This window comes from Anticarsia gemmatalis, chromosome 23, assembly GCF_050436995.1.
Source record: "Anticarsia gemmatalis isolate Benzon Research Colony breed Stoneville strain chromosome 23, ilAntGemm2 primary, whole genome shotgun sequence".
Lineage (NCBI taxonomy): Eukaryota > Metazoa > Arthropoda > Insecta > Lepidoptera > Erebidae > Anticarsia > Anticarsia gemmatalis.
The window spans coordinates 2,657,920-2,682,874 of record NC_134767.1 but is presented as its reverse complement, the minus strand read 5'-3'; the positions used below and the strand labels follow the sequence as shown (position 1 = coordinate 2,682,874).

The window sequence follows — 24,955 nt, the reverse complement described above, 5'->3', positions numbered from 1 at the left end:
CATTTTTGCGCCATTTTTCGCGCCGCCATGTTGGTATAGTTTTTTTTTTCGAACGCGGCATTAGTATTCAGGCCCATACAGCCAGTAACTCGGGGGTCTATTTGACTGATTTTCAAGCTCTTCATGATTTGCCACTTTACCCGGTCAGAGTGCACGTTGAATACAAAATAACCAATGGAAGAGGGGGATTTGAAATTTCATTTTCACATAATGTCGGCCCGTTTTGAATATTGAGATTTTATTATCACTGTATGTACAGTAATTTGTTGGAGATAATGGATTTGGTTTGAGTTTGCTTGTTTTGTGTGAAATTTACTAGTGGGTGTGTGATTTTATTAAAGCGTAATTTTGTGTGATACGATACCCATTGTCGTAGCAGTAGGCAGTTGATCTTTACATTATAAAAATATCTAAACGAAGCAGCTTAATTTGTGGCGATTACGAATTTTAAGCATTCATATTTCGTCAGCTACAGTTTTTAAAAAGCACATTTTTCATCATTTTCGGTCGATTATTCTTCCACTGGTACCTAAAGCAAAAATAAATCTACTAATATCCAGTTAATTTTTCCGTCGGCACCTTCACGTTCTAAATGTACTGGGTCTTCCTACGGTTGTCGGATAAGAATTGCTTTTATCCGTAGTTATTGTGTATAAACATAATAATATTTTATTTTTATATTTATATATTTGTTAAGGCTGGTGAGGGTAAACAAAATTCAGAATTAAAATCATCAGAAACCCACACGCTTAAGCAACTTACAGTGGCAGTATTTTTTACGGAATACTTACTCACATATATACATACCTAAAAACATGCCTTTTCCCGACACGTGGGCAGAAACCAAATAATAACAGAATAATAACATTTAATTATAATCGAGATATAAATCATGCGCGCCAAATCTTTTTACTAAATTCTTAGACTATGAACAAAAATTATCCGCAACGCTTAAAAACATGTCTATAAACTTCACCATTACTTTACTGCGGGTAGTAACAAAAAAATCGAAAGTCTACGTTGAAATGGAGTGGGGGTCAAAAGGATCCAGATTCAAGCGGGTGGGGGCGAATTAATCAGAAGGCTTAGGGGGCGTCGCGTCAAAAGAAAACCAAATAAAACGGCAAGCGACAAAGTTTCCAGTTGAGATCCGACCATAGAAATAAGTGGAGACGTCTGTGGTGGTTTAAAAATTAAATTGTTTCATTATTTCAGTTAAAATCTTCATAAAAGCTGTTTCGTTAACTTCATATGTAAACTGATACTATATTGTTTTACTTTTTGTCTCTTTCTCTCTCTTCCTGGCTATTCGTCCCATATGGTGGTGGGGTTAGGCTTACCTACTTACACTCTGTCTCAACTTCACGTGCCTACATATCTCGCCGCAACATTTCGGTCCACGTAGTCTTTAGTCTTCCTCTGGGTCTTTTTCCGGGGACGGACAGCTCCAGTGCTTAGTTGCAGACGTAATCGGATGGTATCCTTTTATCTCTTTATTAGTCTTAACAATAATATGAAAGGGTACGTCTTTATGTTTAAATCATGTGTAGAATTTGCTATGCATGCATCTCACTTGCGGAAAAAAATTGGATAATACCAAGAACGATAAAATGTTTTTCATCCAAGAGTATTAAAAAGTTATCTGAGTAGCATCGGGCCATTTATGTTGGAAAATACGCTTTAAAATGTACATCTGATATAAACTATTATACTATGTGTCCGTATATGTATTTATTCATAGCGAATAATTTAATATTCATTCAGTATTAATTATTGAACTGATTTAAAACATCAGATTACCGTCGCACGAAAAAGTAAAGCCCAATCAAAATTAAACACTTCGTGTGAAATACACCAAATGCAAATAACTACGAATCATTGGAATTATTGAAATTATCGTATAAAATTTAATGAATGAAATGAAGGCACGAATTACGTTAATTTGTTTAATTGGTATCGACGAATAATATTTAAATTCTTTTGTCGGCAGAGTATCCGACTGCTGATCATGAGGTCAGGCAAAGTACTCTTCATCCTTTCTAATTTATATTTTTATATTCTTATATAGTAGCCCGGATGGTTGTAAACGCGCCCGGCAAGTGGCAATAGGCTCGCCCTTTATAACACGGGGCTAACATTGTTAATGGCGTAACGTGTTTCCCACACCGTCCCGTTTACTTTCGACTCCGTATTGTTAAATAGTTTGAAAATTAGTTAAGGACTAAAGAAATAATACACATCGAGCCAAAGTAGAGCAAATTACGAGTTGTATTATAAATGAAGGTACAAATAAAATCGGAGCTTAACCTGATCGCGCATTCATAAACTTTAAAATCAAGCTCAGAGAATCGTGTCCCATTTATCAAATAAACAAATGCACTTTTACCTTAACAAAACATCTCTGAAACAAAATGTACAACAGAAATGGCGTCTCCACAGTTTTCCGTACCCGGCCGTAAGTGCCGCTCTACACAAACAAACATTGATTTATCCTGATACCCAGGATTTGGGCTTCAGCCCGCTGACTTCCAATTTCGGTGCGGGAACTTTTTATGTGTCTTATAAAATTTTCTTTTATGCCTTCCCGTTCCATCGGTAGAATGTATTGTGACATAAATCGGTGTTATTCGGGGAATATATGTGTTTGGGGAAGAAGGTGATTGGCTGGATGTGTAATGGAACTGTTTAATATATTGTTTGTTGAACGAAAATTATTTCTGATGTTTCAAGATTGTTGTATAGTATTCAGCTAAGTAATTGCGTTTGATTTTATAGTGGTGTTGGCCACTTGGTTTGCTCTCGCTGATCGATTACCGATTATAATTTTTTTTCTCTTTTGTGTTCGTGATAATATGAGGTTTATTTGAACTATGTTGGTCATGGCCTGCGTATTAGGTATAACGTACATTTTGACTACGTTTGATGGTACATTAAGGATCGATTTCCGCTTTAAATCGTCTTAATGCAGAAGTTATCGAAGTTTTTGGAATGATTTTTATTATTTAATGTAAGATTAAATCGTTACATTACAATGGCTACATCTAAAATGACACTAACTTTAAGATATTTATATTAAAACAGCTATAAAATGAACAAACTTTAAGATATTTATGAAAAAATACACAACACAAAGTAAATCCAAAAAATACTAGTCACATTACGAAACAGTCTATTTCTTTCGGGAAAAATAATCCAAAAATTATTATAAAAGAATCTACTAGAACTACTTGTAAGGTCTGTCCCTCTGACCAACTAAATAAAAACAGTTCTTTATCGCTTTATATCATCAACCCTTTAACAGAATAGAGTGTGGAATCTATTCTAAGTGTTTCACGTACCGTACAAAAGTCCTGTACCCAAATCATAATATCAATAAAGCGTTTTAACCCCTAATATCTGGTCCCAGATGTGACCCTCTCCGGGGACCAATCCCGACGTATATTGATTTTATATTGCTCACATATTGTTTGTGCTTGCGGTGTCACTGGCTGGGAAATTGTGTGTGGATTCTTGGTTTGGTGGATGAAACTATAAGGATATGTTAGTTTTTAGGGAAAATACGTGCATAATTAAATAATATTTTATATGTGAAAATGTACTTGTTGGTCTTTTATGCTTTCAGGGTTTAATTTCTGAAGCAAATATCAAAAAATTAAGCTCGCTATCCTTTAAATTAGGTTTTCAAAAATAACAGTATTTAAGTATAGTATACAGGGTGTCCCAAAACTCAACGATAATCCGAGACAGGATGAAAGGCCAAGTCATACCGGTTATAGGAAAAATAAAAAAAAAATTCCATATCACTTAGTTCAGCAATAATAGACACTTTTCAAAAAAGTTGAAATTCCACACCTTTGGTCGCATTTTCAAGTCCTGTGATCACCAATGTCACAATTTCGCTGTGTTTTTTTGAATTTCGTGATCTTAATTAAGTATGCTATTAATCGTATAACAAATTAATGCACAAAACATTGTTAATTTAATAAAAAAAGTTAAGTTTTAGTGAGTCATCTTTATGAAAAATATCGTTAGTCAACTTTGACGCTTCATACTGAAAAAAAAATGTACTACACTACCCTTGGCAAGTTATTTCAAAAGTTGGCGCATTTAATCAAGATTTCAAAATGGTATAACACTTGCCACTTTTCTTGCCATTAAAAATGTTATTTTTATTTGAACGAAGAGTATCCTCGCAAATGGATCGGACGTAGTGGTACAATTTTATGGCAACCTCGTTCCCCCGATCTAAATCCAGTAGATATTTTTTACTGGGAATGCATAAAAGAAAAAGTTAATTCGAATTACTTTAGTTTAAGGAGAATAATTAAATAAGATCGATGGTTCGTTCATTGTTTTTTTTTTAATTATTATAACCTATTATGTTTATTACATTAAATATTTGTTATGGACTGACTCAATTACCTCTTTACTAAAAATAATTGCTTTCCTCTGGCACGAATACAGTCTCTGCAACGGCGTACAAAAGATTTTTTCACCAGTCAAGCCAAATTCCTTGCATTTATTTCTTCTGACGCTGTGTCAATTTTTTGGCGAAATTCTGATAGTTTTGTATTGATTTGGAATAAACTTTTCCTTTTATGCATTCCCAGTAAAAAATATCTACTGGATTTAGATCGCGGGAACGAGGATGCCATAAAATTGTACCACTGCGTCCGATCCATTTGCGAGGATACTCTTCGTTCAAATAAAAATAACATTTTTAATGGCAAAAAAAGTGGCAAGTGTTATATCATTTTGGAATCTTGATTAAATGCGCCAACTTTTGAAATAACTTGCCAAGGGTAGTGTAGTACATTTTTTTTTCAGTATGAAGCGTCAAAGTTGACTAACGATATTTTTCAGAAAGATGACTCACTAAAACTTAACTTTTTTTATTAAATTAACAATGTTTTGTGCATTAATTTGTTATACGATTAATAGCATACTTAATTAAGATCACGAAATTCAAAAAAACACAGCGAAATTGTGACATTGGTGATCACAGGACTTGAAAATGCGACCAAGGGTGTGGAATTTCAACTTTTTTGAAAAGTGTCTATTATTGCTGAACTAAGTGATATGGATTTTTTTTTTTATTTTTCCTAGAACCGGTATGACTTGGCCTTTCATCCTGTCGCGGATTATCGTTGAGTTTTGGGACACCCTGTATATAGTAAGTTACATTACTTATTAAAGAAGAAGGGTTTATGTTATAACGAATAATTCGAAACAGTACTTCCACCGTCTACTTAAACAAAGCTTTTAGTTAATGGTCCTATATTGGCCATGCAGAGACTTTTAGTGCCTAGACAGAATTTCGTAAAACTAAAAAACGCAGAATTATTTTATTTATAAAAAATACCTAAGATTTTTTTGTTTCCTTGCGATCTAAACTTGATGTAACACTCCAAAAATACCAGGATCAAAAATATTGTACCCCAAAAGAGCTTGAGAGATAACGAGTGAATGAGTGAATGAAATTACATTTGCGCTCAGCTAGTGGTACAAATGTAGTTAGTGCGTGTGACGTGGCCCCGACAAATTATCTTGTTCATGTAGACTTATGAATGTAGAGACGGTTGTTACAATATTGTAGAGTAAAGAATAAATGAGTGAGTGAATGAATTCCCCCGTAAAAATAATTACATGATACAATAAATTTAATGTTCTTGGGTCAACAGAGTCAGAACATGACATAACGAAAGCTTTGAGCATTTTTTGAACTCACCTTTAGAGAGAGAGAGAGAGAGATATATTTTTTGTAGGTTTCTCTTAAAACTCTATAAATGAGAATCATTACAATAAAATCAGGCTTTATCTATACTACGGACTCTGAAACTCTACGAAAATAACGAAACAAAAACTCTACACCTACAACAACTTACACCCGTCATATCTGAACAATAAGCGACTCTACAACAGAAACGTGTCGCGACTGTCCCGGACACTTAATATAGGTAAATAAATAGAATGCGCCGACAATTGCAATTCACCAATTAATAGACTCTACATGTGAATAGAGCGGTAGAGCTATTGTGACTGATTGGTAATTGAGTTTGTTGGGGTAGAGTGCTGTTTTGACAATGGATTCACGAAGGATGGTATGATTATTCGAATGTAGAGACTGAGGTAGAGAGATAGAGTTTGTAATAAATATGCGGTTTTGAGTTGAGTTTTGCGCTCGCAAGGAGAGTTTGGGGCGCAGTTTTAATAGATAATGATTATTGTGTTACAAGTAAAGTTAAGCTTAAAACTGAGCCATGGTGAAATACACAAAGAGTAACACAAACATAAAATGAATAAAACTAAAAATATGAATTCCACTGTTTACTTAGGCACATTATTCGCAAAATATATATTTTTTTTATTGATTTTTGATGATGTTTTCATAGCACAGACCGCAACGCAATTTCTATTTTTTGAGTTTTTAACATTCAATAAGCACGCATTCAACAAAGCTTTCTTAGCTTCCAACAGCTAAGAACTTTTCTTAAAAAGCTTCCTATAACATTTCATATCGAACAACACTGGTAGTAGATCCCGATCTACTATAACTCGTTTCTTAATACAACATATCAACAGCTCTACCGACCATACAACCACTATGAAAACCGAAAATTCCTCTAAACCCCCTACAATCAATTTGTACGTCTGCTCTCCAATCACTTAATTGATTCGACACATTTGCTCTTAATCTATTCATTACTTACAAAAACCTTAAACTCCTCGAAATAAGGTTCAAAATTGCCTGAATACTACACGATTTAAGGGGTCACACCCCATACGGAACGTAGGAATACTATTAAAATGAAAGGGTGTGATTTGCAATGGTTATTTTATTAGCTTTATCGAGATTAAATATTTTGGGGATTGAGTGATACTATTATACGTATTGTACCCTTCTAGCGTTATCAAGTTAAATGTATTAAGTTATAGAGACTGATTGAGATTCTCTGCACCAAACATTTCCGTCACGAGTTTGGCTGATCTGGTACAACAATTTTCTTTTTTTTAAGGCCACCTTTTATGATAGTTGTCCATCAAAATAACTATGGAAGCTAAATTAGTTTATAATAAGTTCTAAAATTTACTACTCAAAAATATTTTGGTCTGTTTTGGTCACAGTTTTTCAAACCACACAATTAGAATAACAAAACTTCGTCATCGAAAACACTCTTGCAATAGCAAATTAATAAAAACCTTATCTAGCACAATAAAAACCTATAACGTACTATGATCAGCAAAGCGAAGGAGGTATCCGATTTTTTTGTAGTTTTCACGGCATGTTTTCTCTCCACCAGGTGAAGGCAACACATCACCTCTCCGCTGGTCGCCTCCGTCTTCCGCCGCGTTAGTTGCTGCTGCGCTCGCACCACCAGCACTGAGACCTTGGCTCCCAGACCCTCCTACTAAGAAGACCAACCATTTGGGTAAGACAGGTATCAACCTCTTCTTTACTGGTTATACAGTATTGGAGTATAAAATTAAGATAGTAATTTTTAAATCAAAGTTGTTCAAAAGAAATAAATAACTACAATAAAATTAAAAGTCACTTACAAAATTCCCTTGCGTCATTCACATCCATACATCTTGGCATACAGGACCGCTGGTTACGAATATTACGCACCTGACCTAAAAGTCAAAAGCTTAAACAATAGTAGACGTTTAAACTTGCATGCCAAGTAGTTCTTTAACACATTTCTTGAGGGCATTCAAAGTCCCCAACCCATGGCTAGCGTGGTGGACTCAAGGCCCAACTTCTCCGTCGTTCGGGAGTAGACTTTTGCCTAAGATTGAACTATATTAGTATAACTTATATTATTCGAGTTTAAACAAAAAACTAATTGGTTCTTCATATTTCTACGTCTTATGGTATTCATTCGTATTCACAAAAACACATTTGCTATCAAACTCACGTGAACTAAATTCGCTATTCGTTTTCACACAAGCGTTCAAAACAGTCGTATCAATAATCGAATTTATTTAACTTTGAATACAAAATGTATAACTTGGAAAACACTTATTTTGGCGTTTTCAAAACCATTCCTAAAGGTTCGTAACATTGACTTTATAATACTCATTGGCTATAGTATTTACATCATCATCATTATGTCAAGCAAAAGATGTCCACTGCTCGACATGGGCCTCTTTCATGAAATTCCACAAGGGCTGGTGCTGGGCCATTCTCATCGAACAGATTTCAGAGCTTTTCACATATTGAAAGAAAATGAATAAAGATCGGGTTAGAGAGCTGGACTTGGCTCACACTTTGACTGGCGTTTTTGCCTGTCCATCTCTTTTGTAGTTCTTAGAAAGAGACAAAACATAGTTGTAATCTTCTGTAGTGGACAGGTTAAATGATGGTATTCATGGTTGGTTTGTTCCACAGGTCTGATCTGCGTGGTATGTGGTGATACGAGCTCTGGCAAGCATTATGGGATCCTGGCGTGTAACGGCTGCAGTGGATTCTTCAAAAGATCTGTTAGAAGGAAACTTATCTATAGGTACGTTATTTTATGTATTTTTTCTAATTTCTCTCGCGGAAAGGAAAATGAAAAGTTTGTTGATGTTGTGTCAAGCACTTTACTAAAATGACTGTTAACGCCGTTTAACAGTGTTAGTGGATGTCTTCTACAAAATAACTATGATTTGATGTGTAAATAAATAAAATTAGGGCTTGAATAACCCCTTTCCTCACAAACCTTTAATTACAAAATAAATATAAGGAATAATCAAGTAAGTTTCCAACATGCCAACATTTATACAGCGCCTGCATATTTTGTAATAGCAACATCTTCCTTTCATACAAAATGCAATTTCAAGAACCGGATTTTGTTCTTAAAGTATCAATCTGTATGAAATCGTCAATAAAGAAGTCTACAGATCATTTATATTATTAATTATTGAGTAAACATTGACTTATCTTTTAGACAACATAAGAGCAGGTCTTTTGACGATCGGATTGATCTTTCCCAACTTGTATTACAATACCTTCTATAAGACCCTACTTTATCCATAACAACTCGAACACCAGACATGACTTTCACACTCATATTTGTGTTCCGTCCTAAATTCTCAATCATTATGTCAACATTTGACTCATTTATCCGTATTACATGGTCTGCAAATGTTCACTGTTGTCTTAGGTGTTCAATATCCGTAGTACAAACTATGTCACATGTGTGACCTGTGGTTTGTGTCGCGACTTTCTCTCTCAGCTCATTGTTTAGATCTTCAAATTGTGATTTATCAGGTTAAATCGCGAATGCCAATGCCATCGTGTTGGAATCTAGTTCATGTTTTGCAAATAAACTTGACATGATTTTGAATATGGTGTTTATTCAAAATCAAATTATTCACGTGTTATTACGTATATTGCTTTATTTTTATCTTGAAAGCGTCAAGTAATTTACATTGCAGTCAAGAACCATTTGTTGTTTATGTTTTATGTCATTATTTTGTTTTTCATTGTCTTTCCATTATTAATTATATTTTTAACTAAACTACGGTTCGCAAAAACAGTCGTTGTTAAATATCAATGTATTATTATCAAGACCACTTACAAGTCAGATTACACGATTAATCGCAAATCAATATACAGGAATATCTTCGATATCTTGCGTTTGCAATTCAAAATATATCAGTTCTACTCTAAAGTAAATAATTTCAGGCATAGCAATACTGAAAAGTAAACGTGCCGAGGTTTATTTTGACGTTATTTTTGTGAAAGTTACACGTGTAGTTAATTATAACCAAGTTATTCCACCCAAACTAGCCTTAAAAAACAACTCACACATCAAACAAGCGAACAAAGAGTCAACAAGTTGAGCAACCGTCCCAAAGATCCAGTTCACAGAATTGTACATGAAATACAAAATATAATACAAATACAAATACATGACGAAATAGAAGTTTCACTTATAATAACTGGTGCAACTATGGCTAATACAATTGTACAAATACCACTAATATTTGGATGATCTAATTTTCTGGTACAAAGATAGATTTGCGGTTGTGAAACTTAGTTTACAAGAGGGTTTAGAAGAAAATGTTGAGAGACAACTGTATACGGTTGTTGGTATTTGTTTCATTGATGAATTTAATGAAAACATGAGGAATTTTTATAACAGTTTATTTTTGCAGTTAGTGTTCCATACTAAATGCGTATTGCGATGGGTGGCTTGTATTTTTTTTCAGGCAGTTTCTTTTTGCTTCATTTGTCTAAGGCACTGTATCACTCCGTAATTTTGCTGGTACGTATATATCTCATAATACATCGATATTTTTTTATTCTACATAGCCAATATAATTTGTTTTGCGTATAACAAAAATGAAACTCATTGCCTAGCTCTTTCGAACTAAGTATAACATGGTTAAATTTCAGGTAATTTTTTTATTAATTACTAAGATTTGATCGCTACATATTCAAAACAACATACTTGTACTAAAACAGATTTATTTCTTCAAAATAGCAGACTTGATTTCAAAACACACTCAAACAAAATATAATCAAACATAGATGATCCATTGATCCGCAACCAAAATGGCAGCTTGTCTCATCTGTTACAGCTAACAATACAATAGCGAAGGATGATGTACTTGAATCCGTTTAATCCAAAGCAGTTGCGGCTCTTGTGATTGTTGATTGCAATTTTATTATATAAATGCGATTTAAATGTAAATTATTACTAACTTCAAAAGCTCATTACAATTTATGGTTTTAGAGTCTTTTCTAGCAGTTAACTTTATCGATAAGTCCTAGATGATCTAATCTAACTGAATTCAAGCGAACTATAAAGACAGGTTTAAACCGACCGGTGATTATAATCACCATAATAATATAATAAAATCCATTTCAAAAGTTCGAGAGCCTAAGCAAAGTTATTTAACCTTACCTAACCTCAGATGAACAGTAATCTGACAATTAGCTATAGGACGTCTAGAGAAATCATTACAAGTATATATCAGAATACTTTCATTCAATACCTTTATCTCTTTGGGAAACCTGAAGAAAAGTGTCGTTATATAGACGTCTAGCCAAACAAAAATAGCAATTCTGTACAACATCAGAGCTATCAAACATGATATCCCAAAAGCAAGAACAGACAATGTTAACTAAAATGACAATACAGAGAGTAGGGAGCCAAGAGGACTTGAATCCACTTAATCCGACGCAGTAGAAAGCGCGACTGTAATTTTTGGTACAGCTGTGGCCGCGGGTAAGGGTGAAATATGTTAAATTGAACAGCGATATGACGTGTAACATAATAAAGTTAAATATGCAGTTCAGTGCAGGAGATCTTCAAGATAGAAATGTGTATGAACAAGTTTCAGGATGTCTTTAATAGTGTCAAAAGACGTATCCGCTAAACTGAAACGAATAGCTTTTTCTAACTATAGCGTTCTTGGATAAAATCTCATTTACCGAAGGAAATCAAACTGGTTACCTAAGTTGTAATTATATGCTAAACATAGATTTTATGCAAATCTTACGATTATGTCTTTCTTTCGATTAAGGCTGATAGGTATTAAGGTAAAAAATATAAAACCCCCCGACAGACGTTGTCCTGTCTAATAAATTAAATATTAATTAAAAAAACATTGTCTAGCGGACAAAATTTTAAATCTAAACCATTCTCAGATCCCCTTGAACACACACAAAAAATTTCATCAAAACCGGTCCAGTCGTTTATGAGAAGTTCAGTGACATACACACTTACAGGAGAATGGAGAATGTTACTAGGTATGCCAAATCGCTTTAAACAGTGACACAGTATAGCCTGTATGTATACATATTAACTAGTTTTTGTTTGAGTCAAAAATACCGAATAGTTTTGATTTTATAAGCATTCAAAGTTTCGAAAAATATCGAGTCCCGCTAACAGCCGCGTGAGCGGCTGTGACGTCATACTACATTGCCGCGCCGCGCGGGCCGCGTCCCGCTTAGTATTTTGGTAGTCTAAGTATAGCTAGCGTAGTATTTTGTTGTGTTTTTGTCCGCTTATGTATAAAATAACTTATAATAATAGTAAATACTATTCGATTAATAAAATGGGTAAAGGATTTGAAAAAGGACAATCGGATAAACTACCTAAAATAAATGGAATAATGGTTGCGAATTATTTTGTGAAACAAATAGAGGTTTCGTTGCCTCCAAAATCCTACTTAATATTATAAATGTGAAAGTTTGTGAGAATGTACATATGTATGTATGTCATCGTATGTACGTAGGTATGTACGTACGTTTGTACATATGTATGTACGTATGTGTGTACGTACGTACGTATGTTTGTTACTCTTTCACGCAAATTTGACTGAACCGATTACGATGAAATTTGATATATAGGTAGCTGATGACCCAGAATAACACATAGACTACTTTTTATCCCGGAGTTCCGAAGGATCGGGATTTACGCGGGAAGGGTTTCCATGCGGACGAAGTCGCGGGCCGCTTCTAGTATATTATACATATAAGTACCTAATATGTTAGATATTTACGATCACTGCATATTATAATGAAACAATTTTTAACCGAAATAATCGCGAAAGTACTTATTGATTTTACATTTTTCCTGCCACAGTAAAATCAATAAACTCGCGATCAATCCGGTTAGAAATTGTTTCATTATAAGATGAAGTTATTTATTATTACTTATGTACTTACCTACATAAAATTAAATTACATTTAGGCACAATTGTTTTAGACACATGTTTAAAAGTATTTAGGAATAATTTCAACGCATTGAGCGCGCGACCGTAAGCGGACTGTGTGAGCCAGACTGAGCAAGTGTAAAGTGACGTCACACCGTCACCGAGAGCTAGCGTCGTACGGTTACAATTTGTTTTACTTATAAATCGAAAACTAATTGACGTATCGAAGTAATTCTTTCACCAGTATTTTTTATTTTTTAACGAGAATATGGAGTGCTAAAAAACAAAATTAGGTAACATTCTCCATTATATATATAAAGATAACCGCCTCGTTAAATAAATAAAATACAGTTAAAAATTAAAAAGAAAAAAAAAATTATCAGCACTTTACAAACTTTTCTAGGTTCAATAGCCTTAAGGCAATATTTTGTTTCCATTAAGATGAATAAATCGCTCCCGCTTATGCAATATAGTTCCACCCTACGATCGTCAATCGAGGGGTATTTAAATACGATGTAAATGTATTTGAGCGTTTTTTATACAAACTGAATCATATTTCAATTATGTTGCATTACAGTTGTGATTTATAAATATTTTGTAGCTCAGCTTCTGTCTTTTGTTTATTTTATTGTTCTACTTAATTTTTCTATTAGGGTTCTTTTATAGCTATTATATCTTTATATTATTATTTTTCAACTTTTACTATCGTTCCCACTGCTGACAGAGGTCTCTAACCATAATCGTCATTCTTATTACTAATATTTACAAAAGGTCTTATGCTCCCGTCTCAGGTACAGTATGTTCAAGTCGCGATAGTTTAAAAACGTTAATTTCCAGTCTTCTCTGTTGAACTCTGTTTATTGCTAGCTTGGTCTACATGTCTATGGATTTTACTGTCGATAAAAAGCCTTTTCCATAGTTTCCCATTAATTTATCTATTTAGCCCATGTTTATCTACTGTTGAGTCTCTCCTTCAGTACGCCGTTTTCTTAGGATCTTGCGGTTGCCTCATGCATTCCAGTCCTACACATTTCACCATGTCGTCCGCGGTCCGACCAACTAGTTGTTCGCCATCTTATAACTATGTTAATAACTGACTTCTTGTTACAACTTAAATCATTAGTTTACGATACTGCTACCTTTGAATGGAAAATACGAATAATCGATTCATAATTTGGAAAACAGCACGGACGGCAGATTTAGCTCTACATTTATGCAAACGTACTCTCTTTAAACTATATTTAACCTGATCTACATCAACACCATAAAACATTTTATCTAAACCATCATCTTTTATACAAAAAAGCCCTTGAACAGACAACATTAAAATCTGTTTAACATTTGGCTGGCACCCTAAGTGGCGTTTCAATTAATTCGCCACCCGTCCTAATGTTATTAATATTGTGTACGCACCCCTATGATAGATGGTCAAGTGCGACATGTGTACCGGCTTTATGATTCGCTAATTGATTTTTCTGTTACTTTTTTTGGATTTTTTTATAGAGATTATGGTCTACGGTTGACTAGGACCGCAAAACAAGGACTACCTTACAAAGTTAAAATAATTTTATGCCTTATGATAAAGACATGTAGTTACTAGTAGATAAAATATTGTAGTGCAGGCTATTCTACCTGCATATATGGTAAACACTAAATGCAGCGATGACTGTGTAAAAACATGACAGTATTGTGCGTCGCATAGTTATAGTTAATGATAAACTGATGATATTAGATTTCTATGTCCAACATGCCTGATATTTATAAAAGTCACATTTTCTTCATAAATTCTAAATATAAAAGTTGGTTTCTATAAATGTGTTTTATTGTATCTCAGTATGATATTTTCATCAAACATATTGACACTGTAACAGCAACATGTTGTTCGACACATAAAGTATTTTTTCACAAAGATCCTTAACCACAATCAATTAAAATCTAATATCAGAATCACCATTCTCCAAAGCTTAAGTAGCGTAAAAGCGGGCTCGCGCAGAGCACGACACTGGGCCCACTTCTCTTTTATATAACACTGCAACAAATGTCAACCTAACGTAAGCCTATTACAGAAGGGATTATCAGTAATGAAATATCTTTAATCTGTATTAGTTTCTGTTGTAGCAGATTTTTCGTTCGGGGCAAAGACGATCGATTAAGATGTATACCTATAGCTTGTATTGTGGTGTGGATTAAGTAAGAACTTTGTGTAGACTTTGATTGACTGAATTGATTGCCAAATAGTTTTGCTACTGTAATCATAATATATGCAAGTGTGTGACTAATAAATATTACAAAATATTCAATTGATAACTTAAAGATTATTGAAACGCCTTTCGATTTTAATGACAATTACATCGTATTTCGTCCTAAAGAGTAAAATACTTTTAAAATTGTAATTGTGAGTTACATTTTAGTAATAGACAAATTATAGCTGCATCGGCATAATGTCATCCTATTGCCAATGCAGCAATAGCCTATAGCATTTTAAGATAAATAAGGTAACGAGATAATTAGTGAATAATTAGAGATTTTCACAGATCGTAATTTGAGTTCTTGTTGACAGATGTCAAGCAGGCACGGGTCGGTGCGTGGTGGACAAAGCTCACAGAAACCAGTGCCAGGCTTGTCGACTCAAGAAATGCCTTGCCATGGGAATGAACAAAGATGGTAAGTGCTTTACACTTTATCACTTTTAAACATTTTCAATGGAAACTGATACTTCACTACGTACTGAAAGATACACGATCAAGAGGATGCATTTGTGTTATGTGTTATGTAGCAACAAATTTCAAATATCATAGCGAATCTGAAGTTCAGTTTCGTATAGTAAAAAGCAGCGCTGTAAAGGAGCCAATTGCTGCAAATCGTTGAAATTTCGTTTGTTTCTTATTACAATTGTATCCGTTATAAAATGTCGCTCGAACTACATATGACACAAGAATATCAGGCATGCTTATCCGATACTTCTCTTCGTGTCAAAAGACAATACGAAATGGTATAAACTAACACCTTCTATATTCAAAATATAGTTTTTACGAACCATAGTAGGCCCTCAACCATCAGGATTCGAATCAAAGACTGATTTCCAGAATAATTGAACAAGAGTAAAGTCACAAACATGCCATGTTATCTAATAAAACTACTACTTAAACTACGATTAACTACGACTACGATTAAAAATATTCCAAAGCATTTTGCAAATATTTTGCATATTTCTAAATTCAAATGTACCTCTAACATTGAATTATCTTCCCACCCTATACAAGTCAATATTGACAGTAACCAACATTCCCACGTAAAACAAACATGTCAAAACATCTCATACAGCGGTTATATCCGAATCTGTTGTAGTCACACGCATGCCACAAGTCAATTAGGCGAAAACATATTCATATGGACAGATTGGACGAGGGTCCCGTAGTTTAAACGGCTATAGGAAATTTGACTTTGTTGGTATGATGTTAGGGTTGGTTTTTGTGTGGTATGGTATTGTTTGAAGACGCTGCTTTGGCTGGAGTCGGTACGGTCGTAATTTTGTCCGATTTCAGGCTTAGGATTGAATATGATGAAAAGTATCTTAGAATTTTACTGATTTTTAAGTGTTACGTTTTTCTTTATGTCAATGAACAAACGGTTATTTAAAAAGTTTTAAAATTGTCAAAAACATTTGGCATTTGCAATTTTCGCTATTTTATAAAGCTTTAAAAATATAAAGCAATCATTTATGTTTATCGTGTGATTGTAAAAAACTTAGGCAAATGAATAAATCTCATTTGTCTATGCATCAAATAATAATCCATCTCTCTAAAATGTTCTTTACAAGTCACAACGTAATTTGTGCTTAAAACCTCTGTCTCAAAACTATTCAACCACAACTCATTTCAACATCAAAATCATAAAAAAAAACTAAAAAGAAAACTGCAACACCATTACCGTCGTTTAACATAAAAAGGAAGGGTTCACACAATAGATTCAACAGACAATCTTCGCCACGTGTCGGCACGTGTGTACCACGCCCAATATACAAATGATGGCTTAGAAAAACCATAAAATGTTTAAATCTTTATTTCTGAAACAAGTCGTGCATACGGTTGTTAGTTTAGCACTAGATGGGGCATAGTTGAGTGAATTTGGTGTAATAATTTAAATGGTGGATCGTGAGGAGAGGTTGGGAGATGTGATTAAGATTGGTACTTTTGAAGTAAGTGTTTCTTGTGTGTACATAATATTTTAGCATAAGGTGTGTTTAGTAACAAAAACGCATTGGTTAATGAATTAGTTTTGAAGTATGTTTCTTGACGCAAATTTCACAAAAGTTACAAATAGTATTTTTTTTTAATCTTGTAAGTATATTAATAACAAAATGGTTTCTAATAGCATAATAACATATATCTCTCTATATTTCTCGTTTTAGAAATCTACGTATTTGGTAGGTGACAATTTTAACATTCCTTATAGATCTTCAGAATTCTTAATAAATGATAAAAAAACGTTTAGTTCAAGACAATCTTTAACTGAACATTTTCAGTTAGTCCACCAACCTTAGGTTATCATCACCAACCGGTTCAACCTTAAACATAAGGTCCTTTATTATACCTTCAAAATCACACCAACCTACACTTCCTCTTGAACTAATAGTTCACACACCCTTTACCCTGCGGCAACTGATTCCATTGTCACCCCTAATTGTTACAACACAATGTAACAATGTCTCTAATACTGATAGTTTATTTTAACCTATTACTACAGAACTGCTATTGACATGTCATTTTGTTAACACTATCAAGACTTGTATATCCGTACTTTCAAACTAATATTGTAATTGTGAAAGTCCGACTGTGTTATTTTCTTCATTTATGGTAAAAGCCGCTGTAAGCTAAGACATGCAATTTTAATTGTTTTATTTTATCTTCTCATGTGTGGCCAAATCTTTGAACCTGTCCGGATATTTGTTGTTATGATAAAACAGTTATATCATTTTAATCCTGCATTAATTACTACTGGTAACTATACTTAACCTAAATAATACACGAACTACTGTTTGCGTAATGTTGCTGTTAGGTAAAGTACAAAAAAATATTAAGTTTTTTATTCATAAAAAGTAGCCTATATTTGTTTCAAGTCTTTAACTATCCTGAGTCCTTTCCTGGGTTTCATCAAAATTGAGCAGTTTAGTAAATTTTCTTTTATAACATTCATGTAAATTATTAAAATTGGACTTTGTCCATAGTCTACAAGGAAATCGGAAATCATGCATAGTTAAATATGAGTAACATGTTCAATATTACACACATTTGTATGTGTCATGTAGGTTACAATTTACAGATGACTCAACCCTTTTAATTTTGACAAATAAAAAAAAATGTTTCCGAACTACATAGAACCCAGATATTTTTCTGATGTTATTTTTAGTACCTGACAGCTATAAAAATGCGTAAGTGTAAAAGTCCTTATCTTTATTTTTTAAGTTTATACAGCACTGAAAAGTATTTCTTATACAAAACAAAAAAAAACTTGATATTTCAGCAATTTTTAAAGTGCCGTTTCAATATTCATCGACAAGATTTGTTTAATATACTTACATATATTGTAATCTTACATACACGCATTCAAATCACGTTTTTTTTCCCATAGCGTAGGTAGAGACCAAAACAAAACTTCAACAGCGCATTCGCTTTAAATATTTCACACGCTCAAATCGATAATAACTCCGCATAATTAAATCCCCAAATTCAGAAACAACAATAACAAACCACAAAACTGTTCACAAATCACGTAATGCCCTAAAGCTGATACTAATAAGTCCACGCCTACATTATAATGAGTGGAGTCGCGGGAGATAATTGAGCAAAAACTACAAAGCGATGGCCCTCAGGCGTTCATACTTACCACATTCAAATGAACACCCTTTGTTATAATGGGATGTTTAACCGCGTGAAATGCAGATTTTATTTTAATTACTCGTTTATGCGATTTTTCTTCGCTATAGATACTTAGTTTATTTATCTTACTGAGAGACTTATGAAATAAATCGTTTTTGATTTAAAAATACCACTCTCGCAGTAAGTCGTTCTAAGTATCTCCCGAAGACTTTTACGAACATACAAAAAACAGACACATAGTACAACCTAAACTTGTAATCCTGGATAACACAAACATCTGTTTGGTGTTGAAATCGAACCTACTCACGACCGGTGACGAGCGGCATCGTTAGCAGTTTTACAACGGTGCCTTATCAATAATAAATTATTATTTCACTTACAACATATGCAAATTATAGTTACATGTTAAAATGAGCACTAATTATAGGTTTAATGGTGATTGTAAATTAACTTAATTTTGTATTAACAATGCGTAGCTCATTACCAGCCCTCGATCCATAATTGGCATCGGTATTCGTTATACTATTTTAAAAGTAAAAGAGCCTATGCGCCTATGAAACATACTTAATATGTGACGTTTTGTCATTTGTTCTCAGCATTTTTTCTGTAAATACTAGAAGATTATTTAATGAAATTATAATTCAGTAATTACTTATAACTCTCGTCTTCATTTTGGGGTATACGGTTGATATACTACAGGCATTCTTTTCTTTTATTCTCAGATCATCATGGGATCTACTCGAGATACAGTTCGTATATTCAAATAATATTAATAGATTAGATAATAACATTAGGTTCAAATTAAGCTCTATGTACAACAACAATTAACTTAACCACTCAGCAGATAAAACTTGAGAATTAAACCAACACTCATTATTTAAATCAACCCGTAGAACTGAGAGAGGCTTTTGACAGGGTGAACCTAGCACACCATCCGAAAATAATTAGATTGTCGCGTCGACATCTCAAAGCGTAACGAAATTACACTTTCCTTTTCATACTGGGGGTCCCAAAGACCAAAATAATTCAAAACTTAAAGTGATAAAGGCGTTCCCGTCTGGCGTGCCGCAGGGCACGACGCTGGGCCCTCGTTACTACCTTTATCTTTTTGACACTTTCTTTTCCCGCACAAATTGGATCACATTTTCATTGTTCGTTGTTCATGCGTTATGGTAATTTTTGTAATGGATGTTTCTTGTTTTTATTAAGTTTTATTTGAGTTTTGTTACTGATGTGAGTTGTTTTAATTAATTGATTAACGTTTCATTATTATCTTATAATATTATAGCTATGGTCTTTATAAAACAACCGCCTAATTTATGCTGTTTAAAATTTAGAGTAACGTTTTAAAATATATGCTCGATTTTTATACAAAATGTATCCTAATTAGTTTCCTAATAACTATTGAACGGGTTAATTCCAGTGGAAATATACCTAGTGATGTTTTAGTATATTTTCCGTAAAATTATGTTTACCACTAACTGTAAAACTACGGCGCATATTATTGAAGGAAAACGTTATAATATTTATTAAGTCAATAACGTAATAAATGAATATAAATCATTTGGTTTTCAGAAGGTTATTTAGCAAAATGCAAATGCAAAATAGACCAGTTAGGCAAACTTTCGTATATATAATTTTATATGCAAAACTAATAATGGGTTGATTATGTTACGGAAGTAGATGTTAAAAGAATTAAAATAAGTCTAGCTTTTACCCGCGACGCTATTAACAAATTCCTGCACAGTTAGCTGGTTTAGATGAAACAGACTGCCGTTGCCGAATATCGGCTAAGAGAACATTATTATAATTTCAACCATATTATTATTTTGAGACACAAACTAAAAAGAAAAAATAAATTTCTAGTTAAAATATTTAATAAAAGTAAAGTAAATGAATATAATAATAAAACAGTACGTAAATAAATGCGAAGAGAGTAGAAGGCAGAGAATTAAAGATTCATTTGTAAAATTAAATGGTAATGGGTGTGATTTTGTGTTTTAATCCCCGACTGTACCTAGTCGGAACAATTGTAAGCTCGGACTTACGGTGTAATGTCGCTGTCATAAGTGCTTCGAGCAATACAGCGGAAATACATTTAAGTAAATGTTAGGACCTTTAGAGTAATGTTTAAATGATTTTGTATGTTTGCGAAGGTAATTTTCAGATTTTGTTTTTTTTTTTTTATAGTATTTATTTATTTATTTACATCAAATTTTACTGTACAGAACTTATGTAACTAAATATTTACATTAAATTATTAAAATTAAAACTATATATACACATTGGCGAAAAAAAAAACAAATATATATAAAAAAATTAAAAATATAAAAGAAAGGAAGCGCGCTACGCGTCGTAGTACTCCTCCACATCGCTGTCTATCGGGAACGTTCCCAGAATGCTGGCAGCATTGCCACGTTGTATGGCAATGCTTAACCTTTGTCCCAAGAAAATGCCAGCATTCTGGTCACGGGAACTGTCGACGAGGCGTTTGGCGATGTCTTTGTAAAGTAAGTGGGCGCTCGGGCCCCATGGTCCCAGCGTCTCGACCCCAAACGGCTCAAACATATAGTCACCAACAAGACTTCTGTATTTGCGCCGCTTGAGGTCTTCGGCAGCCGCAGCAGCAGCTCCAGAAGCACCGGCCGTCCTTGGAAGATGAGACGGCGCAAGGGTGTCGACGCAAGTTGCATCCCACACCAAAGGCCGTCCCATCCTCCAAGGCATCAACGACATACCGTCCGGCCTCTTCCCGTCATCGCGCGCCAGCCCATTGGGTTCTAAGATGGCTGGCATTCCAGCGGCGGCAAGAGACCGGCGAATGATGTCGTTGAGGTGTGCGTGTCGGGGTATACGGCCAGAGCTCCTACTGCAGGAAAGACCATGGTGCCCAAGGCGGTCGAGAGCTTCTCCACAGAGACAGCGATGCGGAGAAACGCAAGGAGCACCCAAACGGAGGCAAGTGGCGATGCGAAAGGTAGCATCATCCATCATCGTGCCCACGTTAAAAGATGGAAGTGCTTGAACCAAACTAATTTTCAGATTATGTTTCGAGGAAATTGTTAGTTGTCCTACTATTCTGTCAAGTCATCAAATCGGGTTTTACAAACATTATCCTGTCTGGCAACCCCGATAGGTTTATCAATAATATGTTTTATGTTCTAAGTATTTTATTTAGTAATCATTCATGCCTATCTGACTCCACAACCCAGTTACCTTTAACACGATACCCGTCAGTAAGACTGGTTATCAGACTTTTAAGCTTCTGACTACTGTTAACGACTGTCAAAGATCTTTAAAAATTACAGCCGGGACTCACAATTTAACGTGCCTTCCGAAACACGGAAGAACTCGATATGTATAAGATGGTTACCCATCCACAGAACAACTTTGGTAAGCGTACCTGAACCTCAGAAATCGATTCGCGCGGCGGTTGTTAATTAATTCACGGGCTAATTTTAGTTATTAGTAATACATTAATAAAATGTCACCATAAAAGTTAAATCAACAGTTTGAACAGATTTTATAGTAGAAACAAAATACTAAGTGCAGTAATTTGTTTCTCGATTACCCAAATCGTAGTTTATAATCCACACAAACTAAGCATCGTAAAAGGCTAGTTACAGCTTTACATTCAAAACTTGTGTGCTTAAAAGTACGTGGAATTCACCATCGTACCCTAACACTTAACTGTTTATACCGTGAGTTTAAATCTGCAGTAACAGACACTGATTAATGCGATTTTAATCCGCAGCTAAAACCCCCAAATCCAACCCTGTATTAATATCCAAACAGATTTATAAGGTCACAAGTCCTTTACACAATATAAGCGAATTCCAACCATGTGTTTAGGAAATAAGGTTGAAAATGTAATGTAGTGTTTTTACAGAATGTTTGGTACGAATTTCTAACTTTTAAAGCGCGAGTCCAAATTCAAAAGGCCCAGAGAGGCCTTGAAATGAGCGGTGGATGATTTAGGCAAGGTCCTACCGAAAGCTGAAGCGTTATTCTATATACATTGACAGTAATAAACATGTGTTTATCAAATTTTACGAAATTTATGTAGATTTCAGTCATTACTCAATACTACTTATTGTTCACATCATTTGCATTTTTAAGTATTTTTTTTTTATTACATTCACTGTTATAAATTACAAATAACTTTTTTGCACTGAGATAATCGAATTGAATCTGCTGAAAAGCCTATCCGTTTTAAATACAACAGCATTTTAGTTACATTTCGAATTCAAAAGACTCGTTATATTATTCCCATTATTTACTTTATACAGATTCCAATAAAACACCAATACGTTGAATCAAACAATTTTAAACATTTCAAAAGCCGTCACCTAGCCCGCTATATCACAGACCTTATCTTTACCAGTCCATATTCTACTACCAACATTAAAAATATTCAAACGAAATTCATCCTAATCACTATAAAAATACAGTTCAAATCCCTTTACCATTAAATCGAAATCAATAACCATTATGTCGCCGGTTTGACAGAAGTCGTTTATAGGTGAAGTAGCAATATAATATGATTTTGTACAAGGGGGAAAGGGATAGAGATATTTTTATTGCTTCGTTTCATGTTAGGGTTGTTGCACACCTGATCCTGGCGATTTTATTTTCCAATTATGATTGTATTGTGCAAATATGTAGTGTATTGTTTTTTTTTCATAAGGGTTATAAATCATTGTACCATCTGGTTAATGGCTTGCAAGTTGTAGGCGTCAACCTTTTAAAATGTTATAGTGACTTTTGTTGACTATTTATATTTAGGACGGGTAGGGATATAGAGATTAAGAATGAGAAATTGTGATTTATTTCGTTATTTTCATTACTGGGTTTAGCTATTGTATAGTAAATTACGGTTCTTTGCCAATTGAAACACACGTGTCTGTGTAGTAGTAGGTGTGTAGGTACATAAAATTTTCGTTTATTTTTCGGTCAAAAATGAGAAAGCATGGTTCTATGCGTCACAAAGTTTGTGTCACGTTGTATTGTCGAAATAATATGTACCTTTAGCACCAGTTACTTAAAAGTTGTGATTTATAAAAAAATGCAACTTCTTTTCTTTCACCTAAATACTCATCTCTCTACTTAATTTCTAAAATGTAGAAGTAATGACTGCTTTCAGGAATTACAGCCTTCGTATATGAAAGAAAATAATAATAAGTATACTAAGCAAACTAACGGCCTCTTATTTAGGATTTGTGTAAGTATTCCCGTCAACAATGTTATTTGACACTGTTACTATTAAATATGGGCTATACAGCAAGAGACACTGGCTTACTTTTAGGGAAAAATGTTTTTTGCTAATATAAATTGAAAGTATGTATGGTTGATTGCGCAATCGGCAGTTTATTCAACTGCTCATCGTAAAGTCTCGAGTTCGAATCCTGAGTCGGGGAAAGTACTATTGGCATTTTCTTATTCATATAGGATTATTTCTCAATAGCTCGGAGTTTAGTAACGTGCCCGGTATATGGAAATAAGATCACCCCCTGTTACATGGGACTAACATTATTAATGGCGACATTGGTAATTCATACTCCTTTACAATCTACATTCACCTTCGGGTAAAACAGGCATGATATTATGTATGTATGAAACAAGTATTTCACATTTACTTGACTGCGTCAAGGACTCTGGTTACTTATTCCACATTGCTCAGATACATCAAATACATAAAAGATACCTTTTTTAACAGCCCTTAAGACAAACTATCTTCGCGAAGAGTACATACAGTACATTACACATACAAAACCATCCAACATATCGCCTGAAATGAATTTTGCCAGTTGATCGCATTCCCTACAGACACATCAAACACACCTTTTACATAGCCTTTAGAATCCGAAAATAAAATCAAAAATCACAAACAGCTACCTCTCTCTTTCACTCGTATGTAAAACTAAAGTATTGCTGTCTCGCTTGCACACGACACCGGAAGTGAGATCTCAAAGATGGCTGCGGCCGGATATGGGAGGGGCGCTTTGATTTATAGTGTAGGTGTAGTGGGGGAACTATTCCTGAATGTGTGTGTGTTTGTTTGTGTGTGTGTTCATATTAATTCGTGCTCAAGTTTCAGTTTGTCAGACGGGATTTAATTATATCTTCACGGTTTAGGAAAGGGGTTGGTAGTACAAATGTAATGTAATGTAGCAAGTGGCTTTGTATAATGCACTGAAAAACAGCCTTTTTGGGTTTCCTCTTGATGTTTTTCAGATTCTTGGTCAAAGAGTTTCTGGAAAACTCTTTGACGGCTAAGAAACAGCGGTTATAAAATTTAAGATGTTAATTCGTTTTTTTTTATTATTTTTTCAGTAACTGAATAAAGTCCATATTCTGAAGAAAAATGTCTTAACATTTTAGTAAGATATCTCTAGATGGGACTAAAACTATACTCGTGAGACATG

At 34.1% G+C, this 24,955-nt stretch overlaps 1 protein-coding gene across 1 annotated transcript in view; it reads left to right on the top strand.

The window, feature by feature from the left end:
• Hr51 (photoreceptor-specific nuclear hormone receptor 51) overlaps positions 1–24,955 on the top strand; it is a 40,184-nt gene that overhangs the window by 727 nt on the left and 14,502 nt on the right. Inside the window, exons 2-4 of the mRNA XM_076130006.1 lie at positions 7,302–7,430; positions 8,390–8,504; positions 15,212–15,315. Of these exons, the coding sequence (XP_075986121.1) occupies positions 7,302–7,430; positions 8,390–8,504; positions 15,212–15,315 (348 nt within the window). The remainder of the gene's footprint in view (positions 1–7,301; positions 7,431–8,389; positions 8,505–15,211; positions 15,316–24,955) is intronic.